Source organism: Octopus bimaculoides, chromosome 3 (genome assembly GCF_046866305.1).
Source record: "Octopus bimaculoides isolate indiv1 chromosome 3, ASM4686630v1, whole genome shotgun sequence".
NCBI classification, from domain to species: Eukaryota; Metazoa; Mollusca; class Cephalopoda; order Octopoda; family Octopodidae; genus Octopus; species Octopus bimaculoides.
The window spans coordinates 115086223-115114052 of record NC_142930.1 but is presented as its reverse complement, the minus strand read 5'-3'; the positions used below and the strand labels follow the sequence as shown (position 1 = coordinate 115114052).

The 27830-nt window shown below is 35.2% G+C and overlaps 1 protein-coding gene across 10 annotated transcripts in view; it reads right to left on the bottom strand.

Annotated features, from left to right (window-relative positions):
- The window catches only part of LOC106880479 (sodium-coupled monocarboxylate transporter 1), a 176379-nt gene that overhangs the window by 53537 nt on the left and 95012 nt on the right, over positions 1-27830 (bottom strand). For 6 of the 10 annotated variants that reach the window (XM_089349493.1, XM_089349492.1, XM_089349490.1 and 3 more), the window contains 5 exons: positions 26685-26752; positions 22764-22850; positions 22329-22504; positions 13525-13625; positions 11937-12055 (listed from right to left, as the gene is read on the bottom strand). In XM_089349493.1, coding sequence (XP_089205619.1) covers positions 11937-12055; positions 13525-13625; positions 22329-22504; positions 22764-22850; positions 26685-26752 — 551 coding nt within the window. Of the gene's footprint in view, positions 1-236; positions 689-11936; positions 12056-13524; positions 13626-22328; positions 22505-22763; positions 22851-26684; positions 26753-27830 lie in introns of those variants that run through there. The other 4 variants (XM_052966176.2, XM_014930423.3, XM_089349489.1 and 1 more) reach the window with 2 other exon arrangements.

Here is a 27830-nt window from a genome sequence, read left to right as displayed (position 1 = left end):
CACACATTCATACATACATGCACACACACATATATACATACACACATATGTAAAGAGATGGGTGTATAGATACATACACATACAAACTTAAAACCACACCATATTTAACATGAACTAACCCCGGCTTGAAGAGTCTGTGAAGAGTCTTGAGTACAGCCATTGCTTTAAGACCAAGCAATAAAAAAAAAAATAACAATAATGATAATAATGATAATGATAATAAAAACAGCATTAATTAAGATAAATTATCAAGCATGCGCAATGCTTATATATAATGAGGCATGTCAAAAAGGGAATGATAAAATTTGCACATTATAGTTGTATTAAGTCATACATACATTTGTACATACATGCATGCCAGCATATTATATACATGTATACATACAATCATACATACATATTCCAACAGACAGAGCCACAAATGACAGCAGATCTATTGTCATAGATATCAAACGGTGGATTCATATGATACTTTTGAAGCTATAGTTCTAATTGAAATGTCATCAGAAAACGATGTTGTCTTGATGCTGTCTTTGCCAGAGTCCACTGAACTGATGGAGTGGGATGGAGTCTTCAAAATGCCAGGACGAGAATTTGGTGTCTTTGAATAGGAACCGAACTGATTGTGGCTGGCATATCTACCTGATATTGTTTGTACCTGGCATTGATCTTCTTGAGAATTGCTAGACTATATCAAGGAAAGAAAAATATATTCAAAAACAGTGCAAAATAAAATTAGCTATTAATTAGTATTGTTATGATTTTAATGAATTCCTGATTCTATCATATCTATGGAATAATATGAAGAGTCAGGATGATATTATAGTCACAAGATTATAGGGAATTAGAGTAAAAATAAATGTAACAAACAAAAATGCTTTTGATGTAAGTAAAAAAAAGTGAATTTAGGAGAAAATAAAATTCCAGTTATATTTGCATAAATTTCAAGTACATTAATGCAAATAAAAAAAAACAAAGAACAAAACAAAGATGACACTATATAACATTCTTTCAAGACACAAGATATTTTCAAATTTGTTTTTTTCAACCACATAGAGCCATTGCAAGAATCTCAGTAAAAATAAATATATTTATGACAGTAAGATTATACATATTCATAAACAGCTTTTTTTACAGTGAAGATAAAACACACACACACACACACACACACACACACACACACACACACACACACACACACACACTCACAGACACACACTATTACAAAAACAATTAAATTTACAAAGAACCCACTCAGCAATAAAACAGTTCTTAATTTTTTTTTTTTTTTCTTTTGACTATTCCTCTGATAGCATTCAGTGAGACCTCATTAACTGGATACATAGCCATCGATGATCTACAGTGAACTGATGAGAAAGTTACAGTTGTTCCATTTTGGATAATGATTATAGATTTTTGGAAATTGGAGCATTTGGCAAAACCACTAACTGCCTTAGTATCAATACTGAGAAGCTGAGATTAAGAAAACCAGAAAGAACATGCCTGCTCAGAAGATCAAAGGTATAAATTGTCAAAGGTACAAGCAAAATATATAAAACATTCAGAAAGTTCAGTTTGTAATAACATCCACACATGCAATGCCATGGAGGCCTGAGCCAATGTGTACATGTGCACATATGTATGTGCATACATATGTACATACATGTAGACACACACACACACACACACACACACATATATATATATATACATGTGAGAAGGGATGACCACTAAGTGGACATCCTTTACTCTAGAAAGCAAGAACATTCTTTTCTTTTGTGGTTTGACCGTTGATGGTCGATTTCTAGCATAATGGATGTCCACTTAATAGTCATCCCTTCTCACATGTATGTAATATAATTTTTCTGAATTTTCAGAATTTTCTTTATGCTAGGCCACTGGTTTTAAATTGGTCTTAATTAAATTAATATCCAATTTATCACTCTTATTATTTAAATTACATATATATATATATATATAGGAGAATATACGAAAAAACAACAACAGACGAGGACAGGTGGTGTAAAGTCTACTTGCCAACGTAATGTCACAGTCCTGCACAGGACAATGTTACCACTGTCGCTGCTGCTGCCACCAGAAAAATATCTTTTCCAGCTGGCTACTGATATATGCTCTGTGTCTGTATATTGTAAGCAAGGGAGTCTACTGCCTCTTTACTAGCTGAAGCAATACCTGCAGACCAATGGTTTCTGGGTGATTTCCCTTTTTTGGTACAGGACAATCGCTGGCTAGAGATGGTAGGTACTCGACCTTGCTCAAAGTATATACTTTTAAAGCAACACACAGTTGCTGATCTCATAAGTAGAAAAACAACTGATTTTAAATCTCTGAATGGGAAATGTGTAATAACTGTACCAAACAGTAAAGCCTATTTGCCAATGTAACTTGGTAGTCCTACGCAGGATGATGCTACTACTTTTTAGCCCCAGGAAAACATCTTTTCCAGCAGGCTACTAACACATGATCTGTGTCTGTATACTGTGAGCTGGTGAGTATACATACATACATATATACATACATACATACATACAAACATACATGCATACATATATACATACATAGATACATACGTACATACATACATATGCACATACATATGCACATACATACATATGTACATACACACATACATACGTACATACATACATATGTACATACATACGTACATACATACATGCATCCATACAGGCATACATACATTCATACATACATACAGGCATACATACATGCATACATATATACATACATACATATATACATACATAATACATACATATATATGTATGTGCATACATACATATGCACATACATATATACATACATACACACATACATACATACGTACGTACATACATGCATACATACATATGTACATACATACGTACATACATACATGTATACATACAGGCATACATACATAAATACATACATGCATACATACAAACAAACAAACAAACAAACAACACTACCCAGCTTGATTTTTTTCTAAATTCCAATGAAAAATTCTTTCTTTGCACAGATAGAAACTAACCAACTCTTTCTCTATGGGTGATAAATAAAATACAAAAAAATAAAACCAGCAAAACATACATACATACATCTGTACAAATCGTATCAGGATAATTACCCCCCACCCCGCCCAGGGCAATTACCCTCTCATAGGACAATTCCGCACCCGCTAACAACTACCCTGTAGGACTATTACCCCCTTTGGTTAATTACCCCCTCTCAAATATATTAAGAAGTTTTAAATCATCATCAGTTGTACTCAGGGTAATTGGCCTTGGGTGGGGTGGTTATTGTCCATGGGTAGGGGTAAATGTCCTAGACTCATACAAATATATATACATCTGTTTGTACATGAATGGACACACACAAATATAACTAACTGTCTGAGTACCAATCTTAAGAATTTAAACTCCACAAAACCAGAAGGAATGTAACCAATTAAGAAATTACACATCATTAAAAGAACTGTAAGAATATGTGAAATATTCCAGTTATAGTATGTAGACACAAGTATACAAACAGATGTATATATACACATATATATGTCAAAACTTACACATTATACTGTCAATGACAGTTGCCCATACATATATACATACATAAATACATAAATACATACACATACAAACATCTACATATATGTACATATATATATACACAAATATACAAACAAATATATGCACATATACATAAGTCAAATCATACACGCTACATTGTTAATGAAATGTATATATAAATATATCACCATCATCATCATTATTGTTCAATGTCTGCTTCCCATGCTGGCATGGGTTGGATGGTTTGACTGAGGACTGGCAAGCAAGGAGGTTGCGCCAGGCCCCAATCTGATCTGGTAAGGTTTCTACAGCTGGATGCCCTTCCTAATGCCAACCACTTTGAGAGTGTAGTGGGTGCTTTTTATGTGCCACCGACACGGGGGCCAGTCAGGTAGCACTGGTATCAACCACACTCGAATGGTGCTTTTTATGTGCCATCGGCACTGGCATACATACATACATACATATATATATATACATATATATATATATATATATATATATATATATATATATATATATATATATATATATATATATATATATATATATATATATACATATATATACATATATGCATACATATATACACATACATATATACATATATATATCTACACATATGTGAACAATAACTCACTCATTAATTCCTTGAATCCTCCTGGCAAGCAAAAGATTTGACCAAATTTTGTTCACTATAAATTCTACAAACAAAAAATAAATCTCAAAGAAACACTCTCTCTCACACGCACACGCACACACACACACACACACACACACACACACATGCAGGTACATTCATACATCTCACCTTCTTTGTGCTATAAAACCATGATAAAAACCTATGAACTTTTTGTATGTATATGTATATATGTAGGTATATATGCATGCATGTAAGTACTTTTGTATGTATTTCTGATATTCATGTTTTATTGCTGTTTTATAGTTATGTGTCATGGCAGTATGTGTGTAAGCATACATACATGTATACATATATATATAAGTATATATATACATGTGTGTGTGGGTGTATATATACACACTCATACACTGCATTCAGTTGTGACATGTAGTTATAAAAGTAACAATAAAACCATGAATTTCAACAAAGAGAAACATACATATACACACACATACATAGACAAACACACATACATACATACATACGCACACATACATACACACACATACATACACACATACATACATAATACACACACACTTTCATACATACATAAATACACACACACATACATACATACATAGACAAACACACACACATACATACATACATAGACAAACACACACACATACATACATACATACATACATACATACATACATAAATACATACATACATACATACATACATACATACACACACACTCACACATATGGTGTTAATGATGATGAAGACACTGACTACAAGAAAACCAATGATGATGATGATGATGATGATGATGATGATACCTATATTCATATAAATATACACTTTGGTTGAGAAGTTCAATTTACAGTGTTGTAGTTTTGTTCAAGTTTGACCTCTCAGCATGGTTACCTTGAGCAAGTATATCTCTATAGAGATAAACACAAAAGAGAAAGTCACCAGATTCTGTTGCACCTTTCTCCATGGAAGCCAGCCAGACATTAAACGATGATGATGATGATGGTGTGTGTCTGTGTATGTGTTTGTATGTACACATGTGTGTGTGTGTTTTCTCTTAGTCTTCACATCAGCACCACTTGGGCAGCAGTGACATTTATTTATATCTCACATAAGCAATATGTTCAGAAGTTTGACAGTTCAATGTGCAAAGACATGGAATAAAGTAACTTCATTGTAAATAGATAAATATTAAAAAAAACGACTCAGGAAGGGTACCTATCAATAGAATAGAATCATGAGAAGTCTTACCCAACCCATGATAAGTAAGAAAATGTGAACTTAAAAATGATGTTAACATACATATATGTGTACTCAAACATTCATACATATATGCATCAGTACATGATTTAGGGGACACCACCCTCTCATTCCACCTCTATAAAGATTGGTGAGTATGGGAACTGCTGCAGTGGTAGTGTCACAGAAAATGAACCTCAAACACACTGAAAAGTGTTTCGCAATAAACAGAAAAAGCATTGGGTCATGTGGTCCCTATAGTCCTACACTGTCAAGGACTGTTCAACCTTTCAAGTTTGAGTGCGAAGAGAAAATGCACCCAGTACATTCTGTTTCTGTAAAGTGGTGAGTGATAGGAAGGGCATCCAGCTGTAGAAACCAAGCTAAGGGACATGTATGAAGACCTGTCTGTCAGAGTCGTGGTGCCTAGTTACAAATTACTAGGGCTATGACGACCAACTCAGCTCATGCTAGCATGGAAAGAAGTCATAAAAATAATTATGATGATGATGGTGATTATGACAACGATGATGGTGATGATGATGATGGTGGTGGTGGTGGTGGTGGTGGCGGCGGCGGCAGCAGTGGTGATGGTGATGATGATGATGATGATGATGATGATATACATATTTGTTAACATCCAGACATGAATACATATGTACATGGATACATATGTACATACGCATATATAATACATATATACATGCATATAAACTGAAGAGGCCATTAAATTTCATGCTAAATATCTCTCTATATTACACTCTATTATATTGTAAGTAGTATTATATTTTTATAGTTAAAAGTGTCATGGAGCAGAGAGTAAACTCCTGTTAAACTGTAGTTTATAAACTGGTTCTCATACCTGTTTTTATCCCTTTCATATACAAAAACTCGCTCATTCTTTTCATACAAGTTTTTATTTTTTCTATAAAATATAGCTGAAGCTTCGCACCTATTAACCATCTCCGTCTCCATCTCCTCCACTTCATCATTTTAACATTCAGTTTACTAAGTTTAGATGGGACAGATGGAATTTGATGAAGATTTTCTAAGGTCAGATGCCCTTCCTGTTCCTGTTACCAACCATCATTTGTTTCAAAGCAAGGAAATACTTTCCCATGGCTGGACATGCGTTCATGGGAAATTGGAAATGAAGAACACTGCTTTTACAAAGGTAACAGTTATTTACAATGTTCAAATAATCCTTTCTGCTATAGGCACAAGGTCTGAAATTTGGGGGAAGGGATTAGGTCAATTACATCAACTCCAGTGTGTGATTGGTACTTATTGAATTGACTCCAAAAGGATGAAAGGCGAATTTGACCTCGGTGGAATTTGAACCCAGAACATAGCATTAGAAGAAATACTGCTAAGTGTTTTGCCTGGCATGCTAATGATTCTGCCAGCTTGCTGCCTTACAATGCTCAAATAATCTTTTCTTCTCTGGACATAAGGCCTGAAATTTTGAGGGAGGAGGCCAGTCGATTAGATTGATCCCAGTACGCAACAGGTACTAAATTTATCGACCCCGAAAGGATGAAAGGCAAAGTCGACCTCGGTGGAATTTGAACTCAGAACATAAAGACAGACAAAATACCGCTAAGCATTTCACCCAGCATGCTAACATTTCTGCCAGCTCGCTGCCTAAATATTCTTTCTTACTCTAGGCACACGGCCTGAAATTTTTGGAAAGGAGGGGGCAGTCAATAAGATCGATCCTAGTATGCAACTGGTACAACCCAAAAGGTTGGAAAGCAAAGTCGACCTTGGCAGAATTTTAACTCAGAACGTAAAGACAGAAAAAATACTGCCAAGCATTTTGCCCAGTGTGCTAATGTTTCTTATTTCTTTACTGCCTACAAGGGGCTACACACTGAAGGGACAAACAAGGACAGACAAACGGATTAAATCGATTATATCAACCCCAGTGCGTAACTGGTACTTATTTAATTGACCCTGAAAGGTTGAAACGCAAAGTTGACGATGACGACAATAACGGTAGTGGTGATGTTGATGATGATGATGATGAGGAGGAGGAGGAGGATGATGATGATGATGATGATGATGATGATCTGTCACTTAGGCACGAAACAAAAAATTTGAATTTTAGGGTGAATGACCTTAGAAAACAATCTCACAAATTGAGTGAGTGTAGCTTGTCCAAAAGCACTACAAAAGGTGGCACAATAATGTGGCTAAGTTCATCCACTGGAGCCTATGTGAAAAAAACGGCCCGAACAGAGCATGGAAATAGTATAAACATGAACCAGAAGGAGTCACTGAGAACTGTGGGATTTTACAATCCAATGTGGCTCCTTAATCAAGGCTTGGAGACCAGATATTGCTGTAGTAGATAAAGGAAAAAAGGAAACCAAGATAATAGGTATTGCAATACCTGGGGATGCATGCATAAATGACAAAGAACTAGAAAAATTGAAAAGTACAGACTACTAAAAGATGAAATTGCAAGAACATGGACTATGAGGAGAGTGTCTGTCATTCCAGTCGTTGTAGGGGCACTCGGAGCACTAACAACCAAGTTTGAGAAATATGTCAAAGAAATAGGAATTGACATGAGAGCAAAGCAAGCCCCAAAAAACTGCTCTGTTGGGGACAGCTAGGACTTTGAGATTGGTACTTGGATGTTGAATGTCTCCCGTGATAATTAACAACCAAGTATCAAAGCTTATAATGTGTGTAAAGAGACCCTGTGAGACCGCTGATAGCAGGTTGCAGTGCGCTCTCGCAGAATCTACCAGGACAAACAAGACTGAACATTCTGAGAAGTAAAGCAATAATAATAATAATAATAATAATAATAATAATAAGTAACCCAAATATGGAGCCTAGAAACAGAAACAATCCCTGTAATAATAGGTGTATTAGGTATGCTTAAAAAACATTCAGATAAATACATAACCAAAACACCAGAACTTACAAATGTATATGGCATACAGAAAATAGCACTACTAAGTATTGCACACATCTTATGTAAAACACTTTCAATACAATAAAAATAAGAGCACCAACACAAACCACAACACATACCCAAGACACAGAGTTGCACTCGGTAGTACAATGAAAGCATGTAATAAAAGTAAGACTACTGAATAATAACAATAATAATAATAATAATTGTTCCAAATTTAAGTACAAGACTTGACATTTATGGAGAAGGTGTGGGTTAGTCGATTATATTGACTCAAGTACTTGACTGATATTTTATTGCATCAAACCCCATAATGATAAAAGATAGAGTAAATACTACACCAAACAGAAACCAATGATGCCATATCTGACATAACACATTCAACATAGATATGATATCTCCCTCTTTCATTGCCAGTAAGTAATGACAATGCTAAGATATATCCTTGTCTTTTTCATTACTTATCAGTCAGTAGCAAAGACATGCTTATCATAAAACATTCTGCATAGATGACACTCCCTTCATTACACATCTGGTCCTTAACCTAACCCTAACCAAACATCCTATACCAAGGGTCTCCAGCCAAAGAGCCACAGACCAGTATTGCATTAATACAGTTCTATATTTAAGAGATGAGGAATTATGTACATTATTTACATTATTTACAATTGACGGATATTTGTCCTCATCTTGTTTGTTGTTAACAGGCATATGGCGTAGTGGTTAAGAGCGTGGGCTACTAACACCAAGATTCCGGGTTCAATTCCAGGCAGTGACCTGAATAATAATAATTATAATGATAATAACAACAACATCATCAAAAAATACCTTAGGAATGAAAACCCAGGTTCGAAATTTCCCCAAGACACCTGATGAAGGCTTGAGGGTATATCAGCTGAAATGTTGTGTTAACAACAAACAAGATGAGGACAAATATCCGTCAATTGTAAATAATGTACAGTATTGCATTGTTGATCATTTGGTACCAGCCTGTCCAGAAAGAATAAATTTTTAAAGTTTATTACTATTTTATTGACTGTGGCAGTTTGCAGGTTTGTTTTTGCATTATATGTGTATTATATATGAAATAATTAAATTATATATTATGCACTTTATTGTGCTTTTATGCATGTAACCCCTGGTCCGTGGAAAAATTATCTTGCGTCAAACTGGATCGTAATGCAAATAGGTCCTGTACAGTTGTTTGAAATGTAATTTTACTCCTGACAGCTAATGACAAATGCAAAATTAATCCTTTAGCATAGTCGGTCAGATGTAATGTTTATTTATTCATATTTTCTAAAATTGATTATGCGTTGTCTTGTAGCTTTGAAATTTTGATGATATGACTGTATACTTTCAGAATAACATCGTAGGATAGATGTGAGAAGCCAGATTTGGATGGTTTTGACATAAACCAGTAGAATATTTGAATGGTTTCAACATAAATCAGTAGATATATCTGGTTTAAATGCTAAATGGTTAAAGTATAATTGATTCTTAGAGACAGATACAAACAAAAATATGTTACAAGATATTTAAGTAATTCATATTCATGTATATTGTGTTATTTTTGTAAACATTGGTTTCACTCTTGTTTTTGTGAATTACAACCACCACACCCCATCTACTTCATCTCTTACAACAACTTCAAAAATATAAAAGAAAACAAATATATTCATAAATCTGATGTGAACTAATGGAATAACATTCCATACTGATAACCTTATATAAGCTCACTTTACTTTTTAGTTCCATTTAACCATTACCTCCCATAATTCTATTAACTGGAATTTTTCTATGAAACTTTGATTTCTAGCATAAAACAGCCTTAGAAATACGCTGGAATGATCAAAATAACATTTCAAAATAACATTTTAAATAGAAATAAGCGAGATATTGGGAGAAAAATTAGCAAATCTCATTTGAATATCAGAGAAATATACCAAGTAGATATAGCAAAAAGGTTAGATATGTGTAAATATTGACAGATAATTCCGAAATTTGTAATTTTTAAGTGATCTCATATGAGATCACTGGTAGGTAATGGGTTAAAACTTGTTGCGATTCAGATTTGGTAAGTGAAAACTGCCAAAGCCCATGTAAAGAGCAGTTCTTGTTTTGACTTGTAGACCTAACCTGTTGTCTGGTTTAAAATTATCCATATTGAACTTCTAGTTGAGTCCTCACAGTAAGAAACATTAGGGTCACATCTCTGATTTGAGATAAACTTCCTTCTTTTCTCCCACCAGTCATTAAAGCCCTATTGTCTTGTGTATCATATGATACACAAGATTTATTTCCATTTCATTCATGCATCATATATGGCACACATTTCCAATATTTTTTTGCCATCAGAGTAACTTATGAAAAGAAAGTTTTCCATTATTCAGAATGTATGAAACAAAGGCTAACTTAAAGCCTGGTAACAGACATGAACATTTAAGACAAACTTACAAAATGCTTTGGTCAAACAAAGTGTTAAATAAAAAATTTCATGGATGGTACCCTTCCACCTAAGTTATACCCACCCCCTTCACACACACCAGCTGAAACAAAAAAAAATTCTGGTTTGATTTACATTTATATTTTGCCTGGAAAATGAAAATTAGTGGATCGCTTTTCATAGCAAGTAAAAATTTTGATATACATTGCATGGAAAATGAAAATTAGTGGATTGCTTTTCATGGCAAGTAAGAAATTTTGATATACTTTGCACATGGAAAATTATAAGTTACTGGTGTACTTGCATGGAAATTTTAAAATTATTGGCATACTATGCATGGAAAGTTAAATGTTACTGGCGAGTTAAAAGTAATGTATGTACTTTGTATAGCAATGCTTTCAACTACAGGCACAAGGACTAAGTTTAAAGAAAATAGAAGAAAAAAAAAAAATGCTTACCTTATTTCAGTAATCGAATTTGTGGATAACAAAATTAGGGATAACAGGTTTTTCCAGTTATTAAAAGACCTGCATGGACTTGCTAAAGCCTTAAAATCACATATTTAAAAATCTGTGGTTCTCTCTATTTGAGAAGGGCAGATTACACCATTTGGGAAACTCTGATCTATATGTATACATCTACATATTTCTAGCACATAGTTTTATATACATATATGTATGAGTGCAAGTGTGTGCACGTGTGTGTGCATGTGTCATATATATATATATATATATATATATATAAATATATATATATATATATATAAATATATATATATATATATATATATATATATATATATATATATATATATATATATATATATATATGACCATCCCCAAGTACAACAACATATATATATATATATATATATATATATATATATGTATGTATATATATGAAGGTCAAATAACAATCCATTTGGTAATATGTGCTAACCATTGGGCTAAAGAATTCCATATCTTTTTGCATAAAGGTTACTTTCTCTTAAATAACAAAAATAAATAATAAAACTAACACAATTAAACAAACTTCATCAAAAAAAATAGTAATGGTAGTTATTATACTCACATCTTTATGGTTTACTCCAAATCTCAAAGGTTTGCGTATTTGTTCAGGTAGATAGGGGAAAAGGATATCAAAGATTGGAACAATAAGTCTTGCATCAATTTTCGATGGTTTTGTAGCACCTAAGATTAAAGGACTTAGATATATACACACATTATAGATTTTTAAATTTTTATTCATGCCACTTATGTCACTGACCAAATCTGATGAGAGTTATTCACTAAATAAATGCTAGTGATGTTTATATTTTTAAGAAATGGTTATATTACTTTCTCTCTCTTAACTCTTTACTCTTTTACTCTTTTACTTGTTTCAGTCATTTGACTGCGGCCATGATGGAGCACCGCCTTTTAGTCGAGCAAATCGACCCCAGGACTTATTCTTTGGAAGCCTAGTACTTATTCCATCGGCCTCTAAGTTACAGGGATGTAAACACACCAGCATCGGTTGTCAAGCGATGCTAGGGGAACAAACACAGACACAAACATATACACACATATACATATATACGACAGGCTTCTTTCAGTTTCCGTCTACCAAATCCAATCACAAGGCTTTGGTCGGCCCGAGGCTATAGTAGAAGACACTTGCCCAAGGTGCCACGCAGTCGGAATGAACCTGGAACCATGTGGTTGGTAAGCAAGCTACTTACCACAGAGCCGCTCCTGCGCCTATGTATACTGTGTATATTAATTGGATTGGTGTCCTCATCTTCATTGTTGCTTTCACTACATTTCAGCTGTTGTATGTTCCAGCTTTCTTCAGGTGTCTTGTGTTGAACTCAGTTATTATTGTGGAAATTTGAAACTAACCCTTTATTTGGTCCACAGGAGGTGCACTGTTCTCATTCCACTCTGTGCTTCAGAACATTTTTTGCATCAGTTGATTTTTTCTTTTTTTTTTTTGTGAACTACCTTAGTGCTTTGCCTGGAATTGAACTAAGAACCTCTAGATGATTGCATTGCATTAACCAGCATCTATATCTGTTATGCTATGTCTATTGACAAGATGAAAATACCAGTCTGATTAATATAAACAGTATACATATAAATTTTTACTTTTATGTATTTGTTTTGAAAATTTTTTTTATATAAAATCATGTGTTGAAGCAGATAGTGCTACAAGGTCATATTTTGACAATTAAACACACACCTTATATAACATATATGGTCTTTACTTCAACTTTATTATTATTATTACCCCTGCCTTAGTGAAAGCAGAGATATTATTTTCAGTCATGTGTGTTTGTTTTTGTTTGTCCATGGACAAGATATCTCAAGAACCGCTGGATGGATTCAGATGAAACTTTCAAGGATGTTTGGCCTCGTGACTGGCACAAACTGATTAGATTTTGGGATCAACCCAGTACCGGACAAGGATTCTAGATTAATTCTCTTGTTTTTTTACTTAATTTTACTTAATATCTCACAAGGATATTTGGTCAGCCTGATACTAAAGTAGAAGATACTTGCACAAGGAGCTACGCAGTGGGACTGAACTCAGAACCATGTAGTTGAGAAGCAAGCTTCTTACTATACAGCCATGCCTGATCAAGAAATAAATGTATATATAAAAAGTTAACTGTAATTACCTGTAATAAAACTTATGATGAGTCCAATACCAACTGCTATAAGAACAGCTTCAGCACTGTACCACAGGTAGGACAATCTGTATAGGTCTATAAGTGGACTCCTGGAAAATAAGCAGATAAATAAAAAGGGTAAATAATTTTATATTTCTGAAATGAGGAATTTATATTATTATTTACATTACAAGATAAGGATACCACTCTGACTAATGTAAACAATAAACTAAAAAGGGTTACATTTTGATGTGTCTTGAGAGGGACATTATGCCAATAATAATAATAATGCACACACTGGTTCAATATCACTTCTTTATTGTTAGTCAATTGGTTAAGTATTCAAACAATTAACTAACCAAACATTTGTTTGTCAAAATCCTTTCATTGTTATTCACGTCATTTTCAATGACTTACCCCCATCTCTTCAAGGCCTACTCTGTGTCTGTCTGATATCAAGTCTTAGGACTTTGTATATGCATGCCTGTATGTGTGAATGTAGATGTGTATTTGCTTAGGAGAAAAAGTAAGGGTGAAAGTAGAAGAGTTTGTGTGTGTGTGTGTGTGTGTGTGTGTGTGTGTGTGTGTGTGTGTGTGTGTCTGTTGTGTGTATACACCACTGTGTCTGCTTGTATGTGAGTTTGTGTGTTAGTATATGAAACAAATGACCATTTAGTTAGTTGGTTTGATATTTTAGCAATTGACCCACAATAATGAAGTGATATCGAACCAGTGCATGTGTTACTGAAGTAATGACCCTCTCAAGACACAAGATTTATTTCAACACATGTAACAACAAAAAACATTCTTTCAAATAAAAATAAGAGAGAGAGAGACCGACAGACAGAGAAAGAGAAAGAGTTTTCATGTCATCTTTCTTTCTGCTAGAAATAACAGCTAAGTCTCTTTCAAATCACACCTTATCAAAAAACTGTAAAGGCAGGAATTATTTAATTTTACACATAAAAAAAAGTTATGGACATGGCTAGAAAGCCTTTGATCTTGTATTTCTTTGTTTAGAGATGAACTGATGGTGGTGGTAGTGGTGGTGGTGGTGGTGGTGGTGGTGGTGGTTTCGGTGGCGGTGGCAGTGGTGGAGAAGGTTATGGGAGTATAAAGGAAAATAAACTACCATTCCTTAAAAACACAGACAACTGTGTGAGAGAATATTTTAAGACTGCTAAAGTAAGTAATTATCTATATAGTTCAGTAGAAAGTGAAAAATAGTAATTATATTAATAACAACAACAACAATAATAATAATAATAATGATAAAAATAATAATAATAACAATAACAACAACAACAACAATAATAATAATAATAAAAATAATAATAATAATAGTAATGATAATGATAATAATAATAATGATAAGGCCACAGATCACCAAGAAAAAAATGCTTTCTAATTGATGTCATCATCATCATCATCATCATCGTTTAACGTCCGCCTTCCATGCTAGCATGGGTTGGACGATTTGACTGAGGATTGGTGAAACCGGATGGCAACACCAGGCTCCAATCTGATTTGGCAGAGTTTCTACAGCTGGATGCCCTTCCTAACGCCAACCACTCAGAGAGTGTAGTGGGTGCTTTTACGTGTCACCCGCACGAAGGCCAGTCAGGCGGTACTGGCAACGGCCACGCTCGAAATGGTGTCTTTTATGTGCCACCCGCACAAAAGCCAGTCCAGGGGCACTGGCAACGATCTCGCTCGAAAAACCCTACGAAGGCCAGTCAGGCGGCACTGGCAACGGTCACACTCAAAATGGTGCATCCTATGTGCCACCCGCACAAGAGCCAGTCCAGGGGCCCTGGCAACGATCTCACTTGGCTTGCCGGGTCTTCTCACGCACAGCACATATATATCGTCGTCGTCGTTTAACGTCCGCTTTCCATGCTAGCATGGGTTGGACGATTTGACTGAGGACCGGTGAAACCAGACGGCTACAGATGACAATGTTTCTCTAAAAGAAACGGAGAAACTTTCACAAGTACAGGTGCAATGAAAGATCTGGAAATAGAGGTAACTTGAATGTGGAGACTAAAGATAGAAACAATTCCTATGATAGTGGGCACATTAGGTATGATAAAAAATATTCAGACAAATACATAACAAAAACACCAGGACTTACAAGTATATATAATAAATAAAATAAATGCACCCTTTTAAAACCTAGCCAGGCTCATGGGCCTGGTTTCCCGGTTTCAATGGCATATATGTTCCCCAGCTGGACGGGATGCCAGTCCATCGCAGCATTACTAATTTTTGCCAGCTGAGTGGACTGGAGCAACGCGAAATGAAGTGTTTTGCTCAAGAACACAATGCGTCGCCCGGTCCAGGAATCGAAACCACAATCTTACGATCATGATGCTGACACCCTAACCACTAAGCCACGCACCTCCACAAGTATATATAACAAACAGAAAATAGCACTACTAGGCACTGCACACTTCCTACATAAAACCCTTTCAATACAGTAAAAATAAGAGCACCACAACAAACCACAGCACATACCCAAGGTACACAGAGCTGCACTCGGTAGAGTAGTGAAAGCACTTGATAAAGATCTAGAAATAGAGGTAACTTGAATGTGGAGCCTAAAAACGGAAACAATTCCTATCATAGTAGGCACATTAGGTATAATAAGAAAATATTCAGACAAATACATAACAAAAACACCAGGACTTACAAATATATATAACTTACAGAAAATTGCACTACTGGGCACTGCACACATCCTACGCAAAACACTTTCAATACAGTGAGAATAAGAGTACCACAAGAAACCACAGCACATACCCAAGGCACACAGAGCTGCACTCGGTAGTGAAGTGAAAGCACGTTATAAAAATAAAACTACTGAATAATAATAATAATAATAATAATAATAATAGTTGAAACTGTCCTTCAGAAGAAGATGTAAGTGGGAGCAAAGCTGACCAGCTTTGCCCCCACTTACATCTTCTGAAGGACGGTTTCAAATAATAATAATAATAATAATAATAATAATAATGATAATGATGATGATGATGATGATGATGATGATGATGATGATGATGATAGCAACATCAGCCATTACTACCAACAACAATAATAATAATGATATAATAAATCAATAAAAAGATCACATGATAATAAGACTAGCATAATTGATTGCCTTAAAAGAAGACAGTCTCTCATTACAGTGCTTTATGAACTGAGCTGCTATGAAAGAATGTGAGAAAATTTGCCTTGTCAGTTACTTTGATTATAGACCTGTTCTGTTAGGGCTGACCTGGACTAAATGCCACCAGCAACACACCACCAACAACATCAACAGCAGCAGTAGTAGTACCCGTTACATGAACATATGTAAGAAATTTGTCTCAAGCATGTGATTCCAGGTTCAGCCCCACTGCATGGCAGTTGGGGTAACTGCCTTCCACTATGGCCCTGGGCTGACCAAAGCCGTGTGAGTGAATTTTGGTAGACAGAAACAGAAGGAAGCCTGTTGTGCATGCATATATATATATATATATATATATATATATATATATATATATATATATATATATATATATATATATGTATGTATGTATGTATGTATGTATGTATGTATGTATGTATATATATATATATATATATATATATATATATATACAATGTTTTAGACATTTCTCTACCAAGAACACTTATTAGAAATTCAGTATATTGTATTCCCATCGAATATATTTAATTAACTATATATATATATATATATATATATATATATATATACCCACACACTTTTATATTATATATATATATATATATATATATATATATCATCATCATCATCATCATCACCACCACCATTTAGCATTTGTTCTCCATGCAGGCATGGGTTGGATGGTCTCACTGGGCTGGCATTCTGGAAGGCTGCACCAGACTCCAGTCTGATTTGGCATGGTCTTTTACATCTGGATGCCCTTTCTAACACCAACCACTCTGAGAATGTAATGAGTACTTTTATGTTCCACTAGCACGTGTGCCATTTGTGTGACACCGGGGTGCATTTACGTGCCACTGGCACAGGTGCCAATTTTCATGTCACAGGTATCTGCCATAAAAAATATTATAAACCACAACAGCCAACAAGAGGTGAGCATTGGCTGTAATTTCTGTAAGGCAGAGTCCTGCCCATTGTATCAACAATGTTTAACAAAATCCATTGTATACGAGGCAGAAGTCTCAGCAAACAACGGAGATTCAACAGATAACGAAACATATATCAGTTTATGTGAGGGAGACTTTGAGAAACGATATATAAATCACATGGCATCTTTCTGCCATAACGAGAAAGTGAAAACTACAAAATTAGCGATCCACATTTGGGCATTAAAAGAAAAGAACATTCCATATGATATAAGATGGAAGATAATTGAAAAGTCGAAACCATACATGACTGGAACTGGGAAGTGTAGGCTTTGTTTAACCGAAAAGGCACAAATCTTATTAAGATCTGAAATTTCAGACTCAATTTTGAACTCACAATCCAAAATATTTAGTGGATGTAGGCATATGTACAGATACATATTAAAGAACTGGAAGATCCCACTGCCACCAAATTGACTACTTTCATTTCATGGTTTATTATGTTCTTTTTATATATTTCCTTAACTTTTCCGAAATTTTTCGTTCATTTTATAATACGATTTTATCGGTTCACGTCTTATAATTTGGTTATACTTTTTTTTCGAACCTAGCATTTTTTTGTGTAAAGTATCTTCCCTTTTAAACGATATTTAAAACGATTTAGATTTTTCTATTTATATGGCTTATGTATATATCGAATTGTATAGCTTGTATATCATGTGGCTTTGTATTGTGCCAACATTTATAACCGTTTGTGAATTTTTTGTTCTTTGTAGAATGTTTTACTTTTTTATTTATACTCTTTTACTTGTTTCAGTCATTTGACTGTGGCCATGCTAGAGCACTGCCTTTAGTCGAACAAATCAACCCCAAGACTTATTCTTTGTAAGCCTATGCCGAGTATTTATTCTATCGGACTCTTTTGCCAAACTGCTAAGTTACGGGGATGTAAACACACCAGCATCGGTTGTCAAGCAATGTTGGGGGGGACAAACACAGACACACAAACATATACACATACATATATATATATATATACATACATATATATATATATATATATATATATATATATATATATATATATATATACATATACGATGGGCTTCTTTCAGTTTCTGTCTACCAAATCCACTCACAAGGCTTTGGTTGGCCCGAGGTTATAGTAAACGACACTTGCCCAAGGTGCCATGCAGTGGAACTGAACCCAGAACTATGTGGTTTGTAAGCTAGCTACTTACCACACAGCCACTCCTATTTATTTTTTCAAATTCATTTAAATTTGATATTCTTCATATTTTCATGTTCCACCACTCGACCCCAGGTCTTCACAATTTTAATAACTTGTACATTTTTACTGTTGACTCATTTTTATATTTTATTTTTATTCTTATTTTATTTCATTTTATTTCATTTATTTATTTTACCCATCAAGGTGGTATCTTCCATTAGACATCCTTTATCTTTATGCCAGTTCTAAGCTGTTCCCCTATTTAAACTAGTTTTGGGAGTATAGTGCAATTGGTGCCTGATGAACATACGCATGTACAGGAAACTATAAGTAGCATGATAAGTACATGAAGTTGAAACGTTTAGTAATATTGAACTCTCATTTGATGAAGTACTCCTCATATTGAATTTTACACAGTTAATTTCCTATATATATATATACATATATATATATATATATATATATATATATATATATATATATATATATATATATATATATATTATTTAATGGACACAATATATGTTTTTATGTACTACTATTAGTTTCATGTGCTGAGAGCATACCAAACAGTATTTTTTAATACATCTGGTGTCCTAGCACAATCATCAGGCACTTCCAAATGTGTTCAAAAATACTGTTTAGCATGCTGTAAGCACATGAAACTAACCTTAGCCCATAAAAACATATATTGAGTTTATTAGATAATATTTATCTCTCACCAGATGGAGTACTTTTATTGTTGACCTTAACGTCATGGAACAGTACATTATATATATATATATATAGGTGTGTGTGTCGAAACGTCAGGTTAGAATGGAGGCAGCTGATGAAGGAATATTCCAAGTGGCTTTCCGTTTTCCTATGTGTTCGTTCCGTTGTCTGTAGTTCATTGTTCTAACGTCCTGTACCCTGATATGCATATATATACACATGTAGATGTAAGTATGTACATATATGTGTGTATACATGTATATATATTCTTTGTATTATTACATTATTGAACGCACACGTCCTTTTTTGCAAGTAAGTCTTCTTTATATATATATATATATATATATATATATATATATATATATATATGATCAACTCTCCTGTCATTAGATGATGTATGAGGGCTTAACAATTTCTTATCGAACAACCACACAGATGATTTGTTTATAATGATCAAATGTTTGTGTAGACATATGCTCATTCCCTCTATCAAATTGACAGGTGCAATGAATGCCACATGTCAGATGACGAAATGATCACAGAGCAATGTGATATGAAGTGCTTTGCTCAAGAGTACAATGCAACACCCAGTCTGGGAATCGAACCCATGATCTCACAATCATGAGTGCAACACCGTAACCACTGAGCCATGTGCCTTAGACACACACACACACACACACATCTATATATATATATAAGATCAACATCATCATCTTTTAATGTCCATTTTCCACACAGACATGGGTTGGATGATTTAACCAGAGCTGGTAAGCCAGAGAGCTGCACCAAGTTCTAGTCTGATTTGGCTTGGTTTCTCTGGCTGGATGCCCTTCCTAACACTAACCCCTTTCCAGTGTATGCTGGATGCTTTTAGAATAGCACTGCATGGGTGTGGGCAGTGTGGGTACGGTGTTTGTGCATTACTGCTACTTGACAACTGGTACTGGTTTGTTTACATCCTTGTAACTTAGTGGTTTGGTATAAGGGACTGATAGAATAAATACCAGACTTCTAAAAAATCATTGGAGCATAAGACCACAAGGCACAATAATTGGTATTAATAATCAAATATTGAAAACAAGCCAGAATAACGTCTGGCTTGTTATGAAAATCTTTTCAAAAATTACTTCATGATCGTTGCCAATGTCACCTGACTGGCACATGTGCTGGTGGCACATGTAAAAACAACATTCGAGCATGGTCGTTGCCAGTGCCGCTGGACTTGCTCCTGTGCAGGTAGCACATAAAAAACCTTTTGAGCGTGGTCGTTGCCAGAACTGCCTACTACACTCTCGGAGTGGTTGGCGTTAGGAAGGGCATCTAGCTGTAGAAACTCTGCCAGATCAGATTGGAGCCTGTGCAGCCTTCTGGCTTGCCAGTCCTCAGTCAAACTGTTGAACCCATGCTAGCATGGAAAGCGGACGTAAAACGATGTAAAAAAAAGTACATTGGCAGTTATGTGGAGGTCACATTATCTCATCATACCCCCTTCCCTAGCATATATAATCCCACACTATTCTACACTGTTTAAAGACTGTTTTACCTTTAAGAAATATTTTAATCATCTACATGAAAAATTCTCATAGCCAGTCAGCTATTTGCAAATCATATCTGTCATGATTACATAAAACACTGTTGGTGTATATAAAGGAAATAGCTATGCAATTTTATAAATACATGCATAAAGAAATAGACATGTAAAATGTTGGCGATGTTCATATACACTATGTCATAATGACTAGATTATGTGTTAAATAATGTTGGCATTGCAATGACAGGATTTGTAATAGCATCTACACAATTGTTTTTGAGATGATTAAGGTATGCATATATAGATGATACTGAGGAATATCTAGGGCTTTTTTGGCCCACACCATAGCTCCCCTTGTAAATATGTAATTGTGCATTATCAAAAAATAACAGTAAACAACATCGATAATATCTCAAAATATTCATTCCTACAGCTGTTTCAATAATTTTTATATCACAACACAAATAAGATGTAAAAATCATATCTTTGGGAAATAGTTTCTGTCGGAAAGTAAGAGATATTTTTCTATGCATATGTACATACACATTTGCATTCACATATACATACCTACATGCATGCATACTGACATACACGTTGACATACATATATTTACATAGACATTCATGTATTGGCACTCCATCACTTATGACGTCGAGGGTTCCAGTTGAACCGATCAACGGAACAGCCTGCTCATGAAATTAACATGCAAGTGGCTGAGCACTCCACAGACACGTGTACCCTTAACGTAGTTCTCGGGGATATTCAGCATGACACAGTGTGACAAAGCTGACCCTTTGAATTACAGGCACAACAGAAACAGAAAGTAAAAGTGAGAGAAAGTTGTGGTGGAAGAGTACAGCAGGGTTTGCCACCATCTCCTGCCGGAGCCTCGTGGAGCTTTAGGTGTTTTCGCTCAATAAACACTCACAACGCCGCCCGGTCTGAGAATTGAAACCACGATCCTATGACCGTGAGTCTGCTGCCTCTAACCACTGGGCCATTGCGCTTCCACAGACATTCATACATACACATATATATACCTACCTACTTACCTACTGACCTACATACATACATATGTATGTGTATATGTACATACATACAGACAAGCATATAGATACATTAACTTCTTAGTGTATCTAAACTAAACTGATTAGAATTTTTATAGAAATTATGAAACAACTGCTTAGAATGATTCTCTCTGCATGAAAGAGAATATTTTACCATGTTGTTATGTTTGCAGGTGCGTTTGTTACTGTGCTTAGAGCTGTTTTGGTCAGGTTCCAGTTGCAGCCAGATGTAGAAATCGAAGAAGTAGGGTTTGGATACTTTTCTATCTGTGCACCAACTCCAATCCATAACATGACAGTGAGAGCAGTAAATAAACCACTGAATGCACCCTGAATGGAAAATGGTAAAGTGAAATTCTATTTAGAATTCATGTAATTTATTTATTTCAGTTTGAAAAATTAAAATGCTTATGTTCTACATGACACAATTCACAATTCAATCAAATTCACATCTATTTAAAATAGTGAGTCAGTCTTCTTCATTTAATATTTCCTTCAGAAGTTATTTTTTTTAAATATGCTGACATAAATGAAAGTTGAAATTTTTTAAAAAATGAGAAAAAGAAATGAACAAAAAATAAATATTTACCCATTTGTTTGCCCAAGGGAAAAACAGGCCTAAGACAAATATCCCAAGCAGAGGTCCTCCAATGATACCAAATAGTGATAATGCTGCCTGAAACATAAAAATACATTATACAATATCAGACCAAAGACCTAAGAAGCTTAGGACCAGAAGTATCTCAAGTTTCTGAATTTTCCAGATTTCTGAGACAGCTAAATATATGCTAAAAATATAATATAAACTATGAAAAGTAAAGAACTAAATTGTATTTAACAGATTCCAAGTAAAACGCCTTTAACTCTTTTGACATCATGCTGCCTGAGAACAGCTTGTTTATATGATACAAATTTAATGCCTAAAGTTGTTTAAATTAAAATGTTCCATCAAAATTCCATGTTAATTTATAATTCAAACAACAGATTAATAATGACAAGTTATTTTCCTAACTTCTTCATTATTTTCAAATTAACAGAAACAAAAGCAGTCTGTTTTGACAGGAATATGGTGACAAAAGGGTTAAAGCAGAACCTGTTTGTATCTATTAATCCATTTAAAAATTCTTAAAATATATCATACTGTTCCATGTAAACAGTATAGTGAAAATTAAACAAAGAATAGTAAAGAACACGATTTTATTTAGCAGAAACAAGTACAAATTAATACAGTTCTGAAGCAGAGTATGTAAAAAACAAAACGATTCTTAACACACCTTCTGCAAATTAACACACCCTGCAAAAAAGGTCTCTTTACTCAATATAGGGTGCAGTATATTGCATGATATTGCACAGCACTCCTAGATTTCAGGAAATTCTGGATGTCTGGAAACCAGATAAGCAGTCCAGTACTGTGTTTCAATAACTAAACTATTACCCTGATACTTCATCCCCACCATCTTTCATTTCTCTTTCCAGGTAGCACCTAATATAATCCCTTTTGCTTAATTGGTAATAAATTCTTCTTTTCCAGAAATCTCTACACTTCTTCTGCAATGCAGCCAGTTATTATTATTATTAATTTCCAAACTAATGGTAAGCATGTAATAGGCCTATAAGTACTGACTTTCTTGTCCCTTTCCTTTGTCTTTCTGTATTAGCACTGTCTTTCCTTTTTGTCATTCATGTTGGCATTCCATTTTCTATTCAGTCAATAAGGAACAATTATGTATTACAAAACATGCATATTGTGGAGATAGTGGTGATTATGGTGATTATGGTGACGATGATGATGATGATGATGATGAGGATGATGATGACGTTTTGCTGTTGTTGTTTCTCTATATCTTTGAGAGGTATGTTATCAGTTGTTGGGACTGATATTTTAATTAATTGTCTCATCCATTCCTTGTGATCTTTAACAACATCCAATTAATTAACCTTGATCTTCGTGTCTGTATAGATTTGCCATATATCAGGGTATCGCCATCACTTTATCTTTCTCTGACCCCTCCCTCGTTTTTTCTTTTATTTTTGTTGGTGTATTATTATGCCAACACTGTACTCTTGGTATTTCATAATACCAGTATAATTCCCAGTGTACACCTGACGATTTATTCTTCCTTGGCTAATACTGGGCAACCAGAGGCAATGTGAACAATTATTCCCAATCTTTGAATATTCTTATTTCTTTATTGCCCACAAGGGGCTAAACATAGAGGGGACAAACAAGGACAGACAAAGGGATTAAGTCGATTACATCGACCCCAGTGCATAACTGGTACTTAATTTATCGACCCCGAAAGGATAAAAGACAAAGTCGACCTCGGCGGAATTTGAACTCAGAATGTAATGGCAGACGAAATACCGCTAAGCATTTCGCCCAGCGTGCTAACGTTTCTGTCATATTCTGCAGCTGCATAATGTAGTCTGGTTCAATACATGTTTTTGCCAGCTTCCAGAAGAAAGGCTTTCATTCTATGTCACAATAAAAAATGCTTGTCTTGCTTTCCTCGGCCATTGCAGCAATATTTCTTTATTTCCATTCAGTTTAAAATTTGCAGATATTGCCCATGTAGTGGTTTTTCTTGTATAGTATACTATAGCTCTATTTTTACCCTTTTTTTAGCTTACTCATTAACCCTCTTATTTAATCATTCTCCTTTTAGTTCTCTGCTACTTTACCCTCATTGGCATCATCTTTCAATGTCTATTCTCCATACTGCTATGGGTTGGACAATTTGATGGGACCCAATGAGCTGCAGAACTGTAACAAGCCACAATGCCAGCTTTGGCTTGGTTTCTATGGCTGCATTCCCTTCCTAATTGCCAGCTACTTTAAAGTACTAAAACAAGAATGATAAAATAAGAGGGTTTATGAGAAAGCTAAAAAAAAAAGTGGGGGGTAAAAATTCTACCACAGTTGACTTTGCCTTTCATCCTTTCAAAGTACCTGTTGACTTACACCCTCCCCCAAAATTACTGGCCTTGTGCCAAAATTTAAAACCATTATTAATATCATTATTCATCTTTAGGTAACAAACTGGCACAGTCAAGTACAGGGGTCAATGTAATCAACTTATATCTTTCCCTCAAAATTGCTGGCCCTGTGCCAAAATTAGAAAGAATAATCAATCAGCATCTTAATGTTTTGTTTGTACAATGGTTCTTTATTAATTCTGTAGCACAATGTTGGCCTTTGTCATCCTTGTAGTGTAAATATTCCAAGTACGCTGTACATATCAGCAAAAACTATCTCTGGAATGGCAACATACTAATTTATTAATGCCTCAGTAGAGTACACTTTTTGTAGCATCAACTTATGCTATGCCCTCGAGAGCACATTACACTGGCTCTTATGCATTCTTTTTAATATAGGCAAAAGGCCTGAAATTTTGGGAGAGATGGGTGGTATAGTTAATTACATAGGCTGTTGTGCTCAGTTGGTGGAGGTGCAATGGCCCAGTGGTTAGGGCAGCAGACTCGCGGTCATAGGATCGCGGTTTCGATTCCCAGACCGGGCGGCGTTGTGAGTGTTTATTGAGCGAAAACACCTAAAGCTCCACGAGGCTCCGGCAGGGGATGGTGGCGAACCCTGCTGTACTCTTTCACCATAACTTTCTCTCACTCTTACTTCCTGTTTCTGTTGTGCCTGTAATTCAAAGGGTCAGCCTTGTCACACTGTGTCATGCTGGATATCCCCGAGAACTACGTTAAGGGTACACGTGTCTGTGGAGTGCTCAGCCACTTGCACGTTAATTTCACGAGCAGGCTGTTCCGTTGATCGAATCAACTGGAACCCTCGACATCGTAAGTGACGGAGTGCCAACAACAGTGCTCAGCTGGTATTTATTTTATCGTCTCTCTAAAAGGACAAACAGTAAAGATGACTTTGACAGAATTTGAACTCAGAATGTAAAGCTAGAAAAAAATGCTGCTAAGCATTTTGTGCAATGGGCTAACAATTCTACCAGTCAGTTGCTGTAACCCATATATGCCCATAAAAAAATGAACTCTTAAAAATTTCACTGTATTTAGAATAAACATTATGGTAAGCTTTCACGACCTGGAAGAGAAGGACAGTATGCAACTGTTAGCTGCGGGTGTCAACTACCTACTGAACATTTTATATGCTCAGTCAGATGCCTCCTGGTGAGTTCGTGTCCAAACAAGTAGGAGCAGGTTTTGTATTGCAAAAACACAACCAGGGGTATATATGGATAATATTGTTTCAAATTTTGGCACATGTCCAGCAATCTTATCGAATCTAGTGCAGTACTGGTACTTATTTTACTAACTCTGAAAGGAGGGAGGGCAACATCAACTTTGGTGGGATTTGAACTCAGAACATAAAACTGGAAGAAATGCAGCTAGGTATTTTGTCCAGCATGTTAACAATTTTACCAGCTTGCCACAAGATATAAATTAAAAGTAGTAGTAGTAGTAGTAGTAGTAGTAGTAGTAGTAGTAGTAGTAGTAGTAGTAGTATATTGTACATAAAAGTGAATATTACCTGTAGCACACTACCAAGAAGAGAAGCAACGTAGGCGAAAGCAAGGCATACAATTCCAAGAACAAGAACTGGAAGAAATTAGAACATTTTATTAAGTATATGAAGAAAAAAAATCATGTTTTTCACTTATGTTTCATTGCAAAACTACACATAACAGCTACTGCATTTACTCAAAATACATCGGGGTTTGTGAAGAGCACAACAGGGGCATAATGCTATTTCATATAAATTTGCTTACAGTTCTCCTCCAGTTATAGGAGCCACTTAAGGGCCTTAGTCTTGCAAGTTACAAGTCAGTCTTTGCTAGTGTTGGTTTCATGAAAAACAGCACCCAAAATTTTCCGTAAAGTGGTTGGAATTAGAAAGGGCATCCAAAACAGATATTGGTGCATGACATAGTCCTCTCATTCATTGGGTCCTGATATTAAATTGTCTAATCTATGCCAACATGAAAGTTGAATATTAAATGAAGATGGTGATGATGATAATGGTTTTGTTTCTGTTTACCCTTCATATATAACGGGTCAGTACCAGTTTGGTTATACCATCCACAACATGGTTAATACGTAAATGGTGAGGGTTAAATGTTATAGACTGTAGACAAAGTAGTGAACTAATAATGGTATGAGAACCATTTAATCCTTCAGCCAGTCATCCAAAGCTTGGTTTTCTGTAACTCTTTTGAAGATAAGAGCAACACAAAACAAGAGTTGCAATCATCATCATCATCAGCTGGATGCCCTTCCTAATGCCAACCACTCTGAGAGTGTTGTGGATGCTTTTTACGTGCCACCGGCATGAAAGTGAGACCGTTGCTCTGGCAGTAATCCTGCTCAGATGTTGCTGTTAGCGCTCCACTGACATGGGTGCCAGTCATCGAATTTGGTTCAGTTTCGATCTCACTTGCCCCAACAGGTCTTCGCAAGCTGAGTTTAGTGTTCAGTGAAGGAAGGTTGGCATGGGTGCCAGTCAACGAATTTGGTTCAATTTTCAATTTCAATTTCACTTGCCTCAACAGGTCTTCGCAAGCAGGGTTTTTGTGTCCAAAGAAGGAAAGGTACGCACAAGCGGGCTGGCTACACCCCCTGGTAAAGGCCATGGGTTATGGTCTCACTTGTCTTGCCGGGTCTTCTCAATGACTAGAAT